We start from the raw sequence: 14,460 nt of genomic DNA on the forward strand, positions 1-14,460 counted from the left end.
AACTCATTGTCTTTTACTACCTACTCACTTCAAAAGGTGTTCAGATTTCTTAATACTAAAAACAACCAAAAATACCTTCTGTCCAGGAAAGGATTTTGTTATTTTAATATTAAATGTCACAACTAATGTGTCATCAACACAATGCTCTTGTTCACCAACACCCAAGTGTGACAGGAGTAAGGAGGATCTTAGTGGTAAGACCACTAAGTAAAAGGTCACAGAACCGCCCCCTTCAAAAATCTTTGGAGTATGTATTGTTGCACCTTCATAAAGTAATGAGTTAGGAAAATCAGGCCCCTTACATTCTATTCTTTTAATGCTATCACCAAGTTCCTTAACTTAGAAACTTCTTTCTTCCAACTCTCTGATCCAACTGCCACTATGATGATTCAGGCTTTCATCTCTCATTTAGGTTGCAATAAAAGCCCTTTAATCAGTCTTCCTTAATCTAGTCTCTCTCCCCTGCAATATATCCATTCATTTATGCTACCTCAGTTATTGTTCTAAAACACAAACTTGACTGGGTAACTGTCCCCTAATTTAAAAGCTTTGCATGCACTTACCGCCACTCCCCCACACCCCCCAGATCTACGATCTATGATCCCTAAACTACTACCTGGAAAGACAGATGCGAAACAGTGTACTGACCATATGAATGACATAGAGATAAAAGGGTGCAAGCCACTGCTAAATTATAATCCTATTATCCTATTATAATCCTAACCCAACATGCTTTTAGCATGAGCTCTAGGCAAAAAGCAAACTTCTTCTCATGGACTTAGACTCAAATAGATTTAAAAAACATAACTGTTATATAAAAGGTCATTATTTTTTATTTTTAAATACTACTGCAAAAACATGCACATTTTTAAGGTAAGTTATTCTAAATGGACCATCTTCAGGGTTAAAAATTAGAAACTATAATATATTTATAAAGATAAATTTTTTCCTCAAACTTTCTGTAATCTCAAGGCTTACTGAATTCACATATCTGTGAATACCTGTTTTATTTTATACTATGCAACATCTTTTTTAAAAGTAAAAGTTCTGAGTATATGTACATAAGACAAACCTTTAAGTCTATGGAATAAGTGGTAATGTTCTTTTTTCAGATAGAAATAATCTGGAAACAAACCCAGGTTCAATTTAGAGGTTCTTAAACCAATATAAACAAGCCTTGATTAATCAAATCAGGACACCAGGCTTAGTATTCCAGCCTATTAGTCACTTGACTTTTTACTTGGTACTCTTATAACAGTGGCTGCAGAATAAAACAGGTAACTCAAACCAGTTAAGTTTTACCTCCTGTTTCAGCTCTGGAGGAGGGCGGCGGAGGGAAGGAGGGAGGGGAGATTTGGATGCAGATTATTTGTAAAATACTAGGTAGTTAATTTGAGCTTTTCCTGTTCTGTATTACCACACATCAAAGTTGACTGTATATATTTCACATACAAAATGGAAACAGATGTGTGAGTATACTAGAAAAACAATACATGCTAACCTAAATATAGTAGATGGGCAACGAATTATCACCCTTCTCTCCCAGCCTCCCACCAAATAAACAATGCTCCCGTTCAATGCTAATAATAACATCTGGCATTATAAATTTCAGAACTCTTAAATAAACTACAAGTCTGGTTCAGGAAGATCCTAAAAGACACTATATTATCTGCAGGTGAAAGCTATAAAACTCTTAAGAAACCAATCGATAGATTGCGACCAATGGAAAGTGTCTTTGGAATTCTACCCTTGGAAAAAAGATAGAATTAAGACTCCCAACTAAAAACTTCACCTAATAATATTAAACATAAACGTATGAGCGTAATACCCATAGATATCACTTTTCCAACATATAGGACATTCTTTACCTAAGTAGATTAACTTGGCTACAGAATGGGTCCACTGTTAAAACTTTTTCTACCTATATACCTAGGTCATTTGTTGGGGCTTGCCCAGAATCAGTCTCCCCTTTCCCTTTCCCAACAACACTTAGTGAACCTGAAATGTAGATGAATGTGGGGGGATGGTGGTCCACTAAGAGAATCAGGAAAGATTAAATTAAAGGTTCTTGATACCATACTAAGGAATTCTAGCTTTCTCTAAGCAGTGATAAATCACTGAAAGATTTCAAAAATAGAAATCAGAGGGGCTTCCCTGGTGGCGCAGTGGTTGGGAGTCCGCCTGCCGATGCAGGGGACACGGGTTCGTGCCCCGGTCCGGGAAGATCCCACATGCCGCGGAGCGGCTGGGCCCGTGAGCCATGGCCGCTGAGCCTGCGCGTCCGGAGCCTGTGCTCCGCAACGGGAGATGCCACAACCGTGAGAGGCCCGCGTACCGCAAAAAAAAAAAAGAAATCACAGGATTGTACTTCTGAATAATAAAGATCCTGGTGACAGTGTTGTACTTCTGAATAATAAAGATCCTGGTGACAGTGTTGTACTTCTGAATAATAAAGATCCTGGTGACAGTGTTGAAGATGGGGGAGTGAATTGAGATTGGAGGAGGAGCCATCAGTTAGGAAATCATTACAAGTATTTAATTAAAGGGAGACTTTGGGAGGCAATTTGGCAGTAAACAGAAATGCATATACCCAGCAATTTCATTTCTAGATATGAACCCAGAGAAATAATCCTACATAATAATGCACAAAGACATTGCTCTAGAATGTTCACTTTGCCGTTATTTGCAATTTTTTTTTTTGAAAAGCAAGAACTTCAATGACCACCAATAGGGGAATGAATACAGATGGAATATCATACTACAGTTAAAAGGAATGAATTAGATGCGTATCCTTGGGGCTAGACTTCAAAAGTCAAATGAAAAAAATTAAGTTGAAGAAAAATGTATACTGTAGTACATTATGTATCAAAATCAAAACACATAAAACAGCATGAAATATTTTGTTTACCTGCAATGGCTGTATTCCCTGACTGCTCTCTCTATGCCAGGCACTGTTCTAAGCACTTTGGACTAATTCATTCCTCAGAACGTCCTTATGCTGTATGCAGTATTATCCCATTCTACAGATGGGGAAACTGAGGCATGGAGTTTAAGGCCTACAGATAGGAAGTGATAGAGCCAGGATTCAAACCTAGGCAGCCTGGTCCAAAGCAAAAAAAGTAAAGGTGCAAAGGTTCATGCCAAATCCCAATGACTACTGATTTTGGAGAAGAGGAATATCAGAGTAGGGGAGTGGAGCCAGAGAGAGGCTTTAGCCATATCTGAAATACTATTTCAAGGGTGTATTCAAATACTTTTTAAACAATGTTCATTTTTCCCCCATTAAAAACAAGTGAACATATAAACAAAGTTTGGAGCAAAGAGTGTCCATCGTGGTTGACTATGGCTGGTGGGAATACGGGGACCGTTCTTACAACTTCTTGGTAGTCTTCTGTTGCGAAAACCAAAAATGTCTCCAGACATGGTCAAATGTCCCCCGGGGGGGCAAAATTGCCCCGGCTGAGCACTTCCTTAATTAATAAACCGTAAGACGCTTTACATCTTTTAACTCTATATACCTGTTTTAAAGATGTCAAAGATATATTCTCTGTTAAGTATTTCACCCTCCAAGTGAGAAAGATGCTGCAGAGGTGAAGAAAGTGTCAAGCGAAATAATCCTCGAATAGAGTAACCACTTGGAATAATCTAGTTATCCTTCCAGAGAAGGGTGCGCACAGGCCCCGGATAGCCCACTTCCTTCGCGCTCTTCCGCAATAAAGGGACTAGGGGAGCAAAACCCTGCGCCGCCGCCACCCCCTCGGCGAAGGCTGGGTCAGGGAACACGCCGCCGGCCCTACCTCAGCGTGTGAGGCTCTAGCACACCACAGCCGCCACGTCCCCAAAGTCGCAAAACCGCTCAGCGCCAGGAGGCTCCAAACCTCCCGCCCGCGCGCTGCATCTTGGGAGGCCCAGGCCGGAGGCTGCGTCCAGCGCAGAGAAGGCGGAGCCTGCCTAGCGGCCAGAACCGGGTTGCCAAGGGAGGCTGAGGAGGCGAGGCCTCCGGGGAATGTTGTGAAAGCGAATAGCAGGAGGAGCTAGTCAGGGCTGAGCTTGAAGAGGGAAGCGCCCGCGATCCGCCGGTTGGCGGGGGCGGGTCCGCAGTGCAGGAGACGTCAGGGGGCGGGGCCCGAACAAGAAGTGAATGGGAAGCCAGGTTGAGGGCCTGGTCCCGCCTCCATTCCCAGGCGGCCGCACCGGATTGGGCGGTGCGGCGGCGCTGCTGCCCGCCTTCCGTTGTCACGCGACCGCCTCCACCTCCCGCCCTTCCCTCTTTACCTCCGGGCCGGCTTGCCCTGTGATGAGATAGTCGGACCGCAGTCGTGGAAGTGGCGACGGCAACTGCAATCACGTCCACGACCGCGACCATGGCCGAGGTGAGGAGCCGACCGCACCGCTGCCGAGCCCCTCCAACTCGGACCCCGAAGCCGCCTCAGCCTCGGGGGCCGTGCGCCCAGGTGCAGGTGGGCTGGGCAGCGGGGAAGTGGGATGGAGCGCGTAATGTCTAAGCGTCCCTTCGTGTCTCCCTTATAGTGTCAAGCCCAGAATAAAGCCAAGCTCATCTCTGACGTCCGACGGAGGTTCGAAGCTGAGTATATGACAGGTGGGTACCGCAATCTCGGTGTTGAGGCAGGTGTGAAATGAGCGTCCCCAACTTTGCTGGGGTGTTTGCGGGAGTCATTAGGGACCATTTCGATCCTCACGGGGTTAGGGACCGTGCCCTCCACGTTTCCCAGGTTTTACTCTCCGTAATATGGCAAGGACACTGCTCCAATTGGGCAAGTGATGCGTCCATTGATTCCTAAAGGGTTAACGTAAGTTGGAAGTGTTTTGAGCGTCTCGAGTTTATGGAACTTGCAGGACACTTGTCAGGCCCTCAGCTCAGGTGACACTGTACCTCTAATGACCTTTCACGAGCAACAATCTAGAAAATGAACCTGGAAACAGCTGTAATACTACTCACGTGTGCTTAATTGGGGATCTGAATTCCTCGGCCATTTTGCCTAATTGCACTTCCTACAACCCAGCAGGCTCCCCGCGAAGTAGGCCCTCTCGTGCTGGAGCGAGTTCTTATCTTTTTATCCCACATGTACATAGCAAAGTACCTGTGAGTCCAGAATTGATTTATTGGGTGAACGTTCTGTGTCCAGATGTCACAGATAACTTGAGCTGTCCAGTATTTGATGATTTAATCTTTGTACAGTAATTTTCAGAAGCCTGTAGGATAATGTATTATAAATATGGAATAAATAGTCTAATCCAGACCCTGCCACTTACTAGCTTGCTTGTCTTCTCTGAGCCCCTGATTCCATAAGTGTGAAATGTGAATAATTAGGTTAGGAGAATTAAATGAAAAGGCATATATCAAACTGTGTAGCACGGGGTTAGCATATAGTAGGCTCTCAGTATTTTTCCTCAGTAGTCTTTTTGGTTATGTGAAAGGAGTTCAGCTTCTACATCTTGATTTTAGTGCTGAGCGGAGGTTCCCCACAGCTTTAGACTGCCCTAGATGGTATGTCAGTTAATGACCTAGAACAAATAAAGAAATATGTTTGGAATAACCTAGTCAGTAAATCTTTCATCCCTCCCTGTCAGTTTTCTTCACATTCCAAACTTTGTACCAGAGAGTTGCAAAAGCACTTGATTCACTTGTAGCCCAGAGATCTCATTTCTAATAAGGTAGCTGGTTCCAGTAAAGAGAGAATTCTAAAATTGCTTTCTGTGGAAATGTAACTCTTAGAGCTACGTGGTTTATAACATTGTAAGAAGTAACCCAGAACTTGACCTAATGAGCTAGTTCTCCCTAATGGTCATTTACTTAGGCCCGAGGGAGGAAGCAGGATGTAGTCATGGAATTTAGCGATAGATAAGATCTTGAAGGTCATCTTGGTCCAACCTTCTCATTTTTACAGTGAAGAAAGTGAGCTCTAGAGAGATGAAGTGATTTGCTCAAACGCCCTAGTGTTAGTAGCTAGGCCGGGGCTGGTGCTCAGGTCTTCTGAATTCACTCTAGTGATCTTTTGGCAGCACCGTCATGTCTAATTAGATCATGGCACTCCCCAGCTTGAAACCCTTCAGTACCTTTCTGCTGTGTTTAGCGTAGACCCCAATTCTTTATGGTGGCCTACACTGTGAGGCCATGTATGCACGAGCTGGATGAGCTCCACCCTCATCTTTTACTACTCCTCTTGCTTAGTACAGATTTCACCACTGCCCACAGTAAGAAACGTATTATACGTTGTAACTTAGTACACACGCACACACATAACTGAAGCAGAAGTTCATTAAAGAATACTTATGCTGAAAACCTATGACTCCCTGATACAATGACCCATAAAATTGACATCTCAACCTACAAATGTGACCCACAGTTTGAATAACATGGCCAGCCACACTGCTGCTTTTATGCACTCCAGATGGACTGAGTCTGTTTCCATCTCGGGACCTTTCCAGTTCTCTCTGCCTGGAAGGCTCTTTATAGGGAGTGAGCATGGCTACGTTCTTCTTTTCTTTTCCATCTTGGTTTACATGTATACGAGAGACCTTTGCCAATTATTAAGTAGCCTCCCTGTCTTGTCTCCTTTACGGCTCTTACCATAACCTGTAATTTCCTGTTCATTTGTTTCCTTATTGTTCATTTCCTTCAGAATGTCTGTGGGTCTGGGGCAGCCTTTGGGCCTTGAGGGCAGGGTCTGACTCGCCTCTGTATACTTATCACAGCTCTGAATACATAGTCATTGATTGAATACAGCAATGCTTAAATACATACATATGAAGATGAGTCCAAGTCTATATTAAGAGCTGTCCTGACCTTCTCCCCTCCCCCACCAAAATCTGGCAAAGAGCAGCCCTCACAAAATGTCTCCTAAAGACCAGTGTTATTTCAAATTAAAGCACCGTCTGGCATTAAGTATAGGGAGGGTTTTGTCACACCTGGGGATGTGTGAATGTACGTGGGTGAGTTATCTGCACAGCCATTGCAAATATTAATTAATTTAAAGACTTGCGTTGGAAAGGAAAATAAAAGTTCTTTAAAGACTTTCTCCCCTTAAAGTTTCAGCTGTTTCCTGAAATACAGCACTGGGTAAAGGTAGAGTAGGAAAGTGGTGAAAAGGGTTTTTTGATTTGCCTGTGTTCTCCCTTTCAAGTTTACTTTTTAGAAGTTAGGTGTTGAGAACATCCACTTTCCTCCTTCCTCTGTCTTTCATTTTCCCCTTTCTCTTATTGTTAACAATATTTTGTTTCAGAAGAGGCTTAAGGCAGGCTTAAGCAAACATGATGTTTTTCCTAAAGGAAAATATTATTTGCAAGTATGTTACCTTACACACTGGCTGTACTCCAACACGTCCTTGGGGGGTAGGTTCTTGGGAATTCTGAGCATGTTTTTGTTTCCACAGAAATTAAGTTACCAATTATGGATAGATTTGTAGCTGCAAAAAGAATAAAATCTAAGTCCATAATTGTTGTAGCAGTACTACTGTTTCTGTCCTCATTGTTTCTGTAAGAAATTTCATGCTGAGCCTCGAATGAGGAACATTTTCCCTTCTATCTTCCTCCTTCTTATGGCCAAGGAAAGAGACTAATCCCTTGTGACAATAATGTATTCAGTTCCTCACATACTATGTGCTTAATTCTGGGAAAGTGTGTCAAAATTAGAGAAAGCGCCGAAGAAGGATAGAGCCCCTTCCTGAACGACTACAATCTAGTAGAGTCATCAAAACAGAGCTCTATCAAGAGGAATGAGTGCTAAAATCATTTCTGTAGGAGTCAAAGAGCAGGAAAAAAATCACACCTAATGGGGGTGACTGGGTTAGCACCGAGTTAGGAAAAACTTCTTAGAAAAGGTGGTGTTTCTCAAGAACTTTGGAAGATGCTAGAATTCGGCTAGGTAGAGATTGTGATCCAGGTGGCTCAAAGATGCTTAAGTGAGAAGGTGTGGGGCTTGTTCGGGTGGTGTTTCTCAAGAACTTTGGAAGATGCTAGAATTCGGCTAGGTAGAGATTGTGATCCAGGTGGCTCAAATAGTCCAAGCTGAGATGCTTAAGTGAGAAGGTGTGGGGCTTGTTCGGGAAGCCATAGGAAGTCCGCTTTGATGAGCCTTAAGGAGGGTAAGCATACCTGCCTAAAAACAGTGGGAATATAGCGTAGAGAGCCTTGGCCACCAAAGCGATGCATCTGTACTTTATTGAGTTTGAAGAGCAACTGAGAGGTTTGTGGGTTTTGTAATTTTAGGTTTGTTTTCTGACTCTATAAGTATATGAATTCATTTAAATAAATTTGGGTGATACCAGAAACAGTCTGGAGAATCTCTCATAAGCTTATCATCCAGAGATAGCTCTTCTAACAGTGGGTGCATTTTTTTCTGGCCGTTTTTTCTATACATTAAAAAAATAGTTAAAAGGTCATCATGTATGTAGTTTTTCTGTGTTGCATTTTTTATTGACGTGATCTTATTTCCCCATATTATGAAGTAAGCCACGTTTTACATTACTACTTAATATTCAGTTCTATAAATAAAAGAGAATTTTCTTATCTTTTATCTGAAGTAGTCCCTTTTGGACATTTAGATTCTTTCCAGTTTTTTGTTAATACAATGTTTTGCACAGTAGTTCAGATTTTTTCCTTAAGAGTCATGTGTAGAAGTAGAATTGTTGGTTTGAAGAGTGTGAATATTTTAAGATACTTCATATGTATGCTTAATTCTCCTCCATACAAGTTGCACCACGATTCATTCCCAGCAGCAGATATGAAAGTGTTAGTCTCGCCACAGCTTTAGGATCATTTCTTAACTCATGCTTCTTTGTTTGCATTTGATTACTAATGAGAATAAACTTCTTTTCATATGTTTACATCCATTTGTAGTTAAAAAATTTTTTTTCTTTAGTATGGCTTTTAAAATTGGTTTGGGCTTTTCTTGTTTATGTCATTTGGACTTTTTTCCTTTTTTGAATGTATTCAAACTTATCCATTCCTTTGTGGTTTCTCCCATTGCTGTTAAGTTTAATAATTGTCTCTCATCCAATAACTTTTTCTAGTCTTTTTGTTTTGTCTTGGCCTCTTATTTTTAACTTTGAAATATCTTGTATGTACAAAATGTATAAAACGTGAATGAAATAAACACCCATGTACTCGCTATTCAACAAAAGAAAAAGAACTTTGTGGGTGTCCTCAACCCGGCCATTCACAGGGCAGCTGCTTATCCTACATTTGCCGTTACTCGTTCTCTTGCTTTTCATTAGCTTTACCACCTGTGACGTATTCCTCACCAGTACTCTATTAAGTTTACCTCTTTTTTGAACTTGAAATATCAATAAAAGCTGAATATTCTTTTTCCATGCCTTGCTTCTGTTGCTGAAGAGTCATTCATACTGTAATCGATTCCTTTTTATAGCTGTGTTGTAGCTCACAGAATGAAAATACCAGTTGATGGATTTGAGGTTCTTTCTAGATTTTACTATTATGTACAATGCTGCTTTAAACATTCTTAGATATACCTGGGGCCTAGACTTTCTCTAGGGCAGCGGTTGTCAAAGTTGGTATAGGAATTAGAGTTCCTTGAGCCCATTTCAAGGGGCTTGAGACTCCAAAACTGTTTACATAATAACACTGAGACATCATTTTCCTTTTTCACTGGCATTCTCTCACAAGCATACAGTGGCGTTTCCCAGAGGTTACATGGCATGTGATATTGCTGTGACAGATGATAGAATGTGTGCTCATGTGTCCTTATATTTAATTGTTTTCTGTTATAATACCTAATATAGTAACTACCAGTAAATATAACCCATATAAACAAACAAACAAACTCTTTAGAGCCCTCATTTTTAAGAGTGTAAAAGGGGTCTGGAGACCAAGAAGTTTGAGAACTGCTGCTCTAGTTTGTAGCCAACAGTGAAATGGGTGGGTAGTAGAATAGGCACATGGTCCACTTTACTAGATGATGCCAAACTAGTTTCCAAACTGATTGCATCTGTTTTCATTTTAACCAGCACTTTTTGAGTGTCCTTATTTTTCTACATCCTGAGATCTGGCATTGTTAGTGTTTTTTTAAATTTTTGCCCATCTGATGGGAGTGTTGGGATATCTCATTGTGGTTTTAATTTGCATTTCTTTAAGTACCAGTGAGTTTGAGCATCTCTTCATATCTTTATGGGCCATTTGGTTTCTGCTTATGAAAATCACTTCTTCAGGCTCTTCTTGGCCCTTTGTTCGTCCATATAAATTTTAGAATCAGTTTATCATGTTTTTGCAAAAAAAAAACCCCAAAACAAAACAAAACAAAACCTCTTTTGGGATTTTGAGTGGAATCATGTGAAATCAGAAGATCAGTTTTGGGGGACTTGACATCATCTTGGTTAAATTTTCTAAGAACCTGGTATACCTATCTGCTGAACTCTTCCTTCTTGAAAGATTTATAATTTTCTCCATAAAGGTTAACCCATTTTTGTTCAGTTTATTTCCAGATACTTTATATGTTTTATTTTTATGGTGGTTTAGACAGTATCTCTTCAGAATTTATTTTCTAAATGATTGTTGCTGGTTTATAGAAAGTACATTTGACTTTTTTACATTAATATTGGACTCAACCTTACTAACTCTTATTAATTTCAATAATTTATCTCTAGATAAGTTGTATTTCTATGTAGACAATAATATCACCTGGAAATAATGATAGTTTTCTTTCAAACTTTGCAATTTTTAGAGCTTTAAGTGCTTCTGTTTTATACTCACTGGAACATTTAGAACACTGTTGAATTGAAGCATTGATAAAAGCCTACTTGTCTTATTCCCGGTCTTAGAGAGATACCCCCGAACACGATCTCTGTAGATATCTTTTATCAAAATGAAGAAGTTTCCTCTGTTCCTGCTTTGCTAGTCCTAGGGTTTTGTTTGTTCTTTTGTTCCCATCACAGTTGCGGGTTGAATTTTACTAAATGCATTTTCTTCATCTATTGAACACATTGTATCGAATGAAATGTTCACTTGGTTTTTCGCTTTTAATCTGTTAATATGGTGGCTTATATTAATCAGGTTTTTAAAATATATTGCTGTAGTCGGTTAGGTGATACTTTGTTTGGGCGTTTTACATCTGTATTGAAAAATTGGCCTGTAAATTTCTTTTCTTGCACTTTTCTTGTGTGACTTTGACATTAAAATTATGCAACCTTCATAAAATGAGTTAGCAGTGTTTCCTCTTTTCTACTCCCTAACAGGTATGGTCATTGTGGAGTTCTAACCTGGTTTCCCATAAATCACCCCTCCTCCAATTGATTATTGTTGTTTTATATATTAGTGGTTGCTTACATACCATGTATTTGCCAATATCTTTATCTATCATTCCTTAAGTTTCAGATCTTTTATCTGGTATCATTATTGCTTCATCTTAAGTATAACCTTGAGATTTTCCCTTGGTGAGGTCTTGGTGGTAAACTTAATTTTGAAAATGTCTTTATTTTCTCTGTTTTCTTTAAATTGTGCAGCTAACCTTGCAGAATGCCTTCGTCTTATTAGGCTGAGGGAGACAAAGTAGTTAGAGAAGTAGAAGAAGTAGGAAATGTTAGTATCATAGATGATCTCTGAGAGGAGAATTTCAAGGACAGGAAGATCAGTGAATAGAAGGAAACTCTGTACGTAAAGGTACATAAAAACGGGATTGTTCTTATCAACTGCCCTCTCTGGAAAGGAAGGGTGTAAGGAAAATGGCATTTAAAGTGGAATTAGTATAGCAGATTGACTTTGTTATAAAGCAGAAACTAACACACCATTGTAAAGCAATTATATTCCAATAAAAATGTTAAAAAACACAAAGTGGAACTACACTCCTGGACATTTTACGTAAACTCTCTGGATTATGAACCATCAGGGATCAGCTCAGGCTTTATTCATCTTTGCGTCTGCAATTCCTAGCTCTCTTTTGAGCTAACATATGGTGGGTGATAATAAATTAGTCCTCATAACTAATGAATTATGTATTATCCCCAAGAGAGGAAGCCTTTAGAAGATAGGTAGGTAGACAGACAGATAGACACACACACACACACAGGCACTTGGATTTCCTTAAATTCTACTCCAACATTCTCCAGGTCAACCTTTTAAAGTTGTCATGATCACAAGAAGAGGAAAAGATGGGTTAAGAGTTTATCGAGTTTTGTCCTTAATACATGTCTAAAACTATCAAGCCTTTGATAATAGAGAGTATAATATGATGTTGTAACTTTATGTGGGTACAATATATATTTGTGCTCTTGGAACTTTTGCAAACATTCACCGCATATTAAGTCATAAAGGAAGTCTCAGAAATTCCAAAGCAGCTAGATCATACAGACCATATTCTCACCCCATTAAGCAACTAAATGAGAGGTAAGGTACTTAAAAAGAAATCAAATGTTAGGAAACTAAAATAACACCTCTAAATAACCCATGGGTTAACAACTTTCCTGCAATGTGTGTAATTCTTACTTCTGCTAAATAACTCATAGGGTAAAGAGGATATCACAATGGAAATTACAAAATACTTAAAAGCTGAGCAAGAGAATATCTGTGGTCTCATTTCATTTATTAGAAAACAAGGCCCAATAAAAATCAGGTAAAGATTCAATTCAAGGAGCTAAAAAAATGCACACGAGTAAATTAGAGAAAGTAGAGGAAAAAAGAGCAGATATTCATGGTATAGGAAAGAACGATAGTAGGTATAATAAACCTAAGTTGGCCTTTTGAAAGAACTAGTAAAATAAACAAACCTCGGATGACTGATTAAGAAGATAGCGAGAAGGCAAACACATACACTAGGAACAAAAAGCAGATAGAATTATAGATGTGGTAGAGATTTAAAAAAATCATAAGAATTCAATGACCAGCTTTATCACAGTAAGTTAGAAAACTTAGATTAAGTGGAAAACTTTCTGGAGAAAAGAAAAATCATCTAAAATTGTCTCAATGAGAAGTAAAAAACCTAAATACATCAATGACTATTAAAGAAATTGAATTGGTAGTCACAGACCTCTACCACTCTTCCCACCCCACCATCACAAAGGCACACACATACTTGTAAGGCCCAAGGTCTTTTGTTAGCCCCAGGAATGCAAAGATAATTCATAATCAGAAAATGCAGCAGAGGAATTTACCACGTTAACAAAATGCTTCTCAGTGAAATTTTTGAACAGGCACAGTTCACAACCAAAACTATAAAAAGGTACACATTGCAAAGTCTCTTACATCTCTTGTGCCTCTTCACTCCCTCTTCCTCTTCCTTCTTTAGCTAGCCATATTTGTTTTCTGTTTCTTTTTTCTATATTTGTTTAAGCAAATACAAACATTTGCAGTAACCAGATTAAATGAGGGGAAATGTTTATTTCAATAAAGACAGAAACCACACTGGCTATAATTCACCTTTATGAAAAACGAACAAATCTTTTACCAAACGATAAACTTTCTTAGCTCTGAAGTGTGCCTTCTAAAATTCTACAGCAAAGGTCATGGTTAATTGTGAACCTTCAAAATGATTCCCAGAGTGTCAGGAAAAAGACAGTGATCTACAATATTATTTCTGTAATTCTACTGGATATAAAATAACCTAGTTATCAATATGGCAAGGAATATAAGAGGTATAACGTTTGCCAGTCTTGTCAGTATTGGCTCATGGTAGCAACACAAAAATCTCTAGACTACTTAATAATCTGATAGAAGAAATATACAACTTTTTTTCTTTTATGGAGAAAATTATAAAGTATGATTAAAGAACATTGAAAACAATAGATCAAAAGGGAGATAAGTCATCCAAGATACAATATCTCGTACATATCCAGCATATGAATTGAGCTCTTCAAGGATAGGAGCTGAAGCACAAAGCACCTCCCCTCTCTACAACAGACCAGAGGTCGGCTCAGTCCTGTTGTCATTGTTGTTGTTTTTTAATAGCCCTTGAGCTAAGAATATTTTTTGTATTTTTAAAGTGTTGCTAAAAAAAAAAAAAAAAAGAGGAAGAATCGGCAGCAGAGGCCATATGTGGCTTCAAAGCCTAAGATACTTAGATGTTTACCATCTGGCCCTTTACCGAACAATTTTGCCTATCCTTGTAATAGCCCCGTAGTTCTCAAAGTGTGGTCCCTGGGGCGGCAGCAGCATCCTGTAGGAATTTGCTGTAAGTGCAGATTCTGGGATCCCACCCATGAATTAGACACTCTAGAGGTGGGGCCCAGTTATCCCCGTTTTAACAAGCCTTCCTGCTGACTCTGAGAGGTGCTAAAGTCTGAGAATCGCCGCTATAGGCCAATGGCTTAATCCCATCGTAGATGATCACCTGCCTCTCAGTCTCTCACCAGCTAGCTTCACTGGAAAGAGAAGATTCAGGGTAGGTTGTGGCCAACCAGCAGAGGATGCCCTAAAGGGAATATTCCATTATTTCAGCCTGATCACTCCCATTGTTGACATTTACATGGTCCAGCCAATAGAAGTGGTCCATCC

At 39.7% G+C, this 14,460-nt stretch overlaps 1 protein-coding gene across 2 annotated transcripts in view; it reads left to right on the forward strand.

The window, feature by feature from the left end:
- Positions 1–4,262: 4,262 nt before the first annotated feature.
- MOSPD2 (motile sperm domain containing 2) overlaps positions 4,263–14,460 on the forward strand; it is a 60,069-nt gene continuing 49,871 nt past the window's right edge. Inside the window, exons 1-2 of one of the 2 annotated variants that reach the window (XM_082681107.1) lie at positions 4,263–4,373; positions 4,531–4,600. In XM_082681107.1, coding sequence (XP_082537233.1) covers positions 4,365–4,373; positions 4,531–4,600 — 79 coding nt within the window. In that variant the 5' untranslated portion in view covers positions 4,263–4,364. The remainder of the gene's footprint in view (positions 4,374–4,530; positions 4,601–14,460) is intronic. The other variant, XM_082681108.1, reaches the window with a different exon arrangement.

This window comes from Grampus griseus, assembly GCF_964374135.1.
Source record: "Grampus griseus genome assembly, chromosome: X".
NCBI lineage: Eukaryota > Metazoa > Chordata > Mammalia > Artiodactyla > Delphinidae > Grampus > Grampus griseus.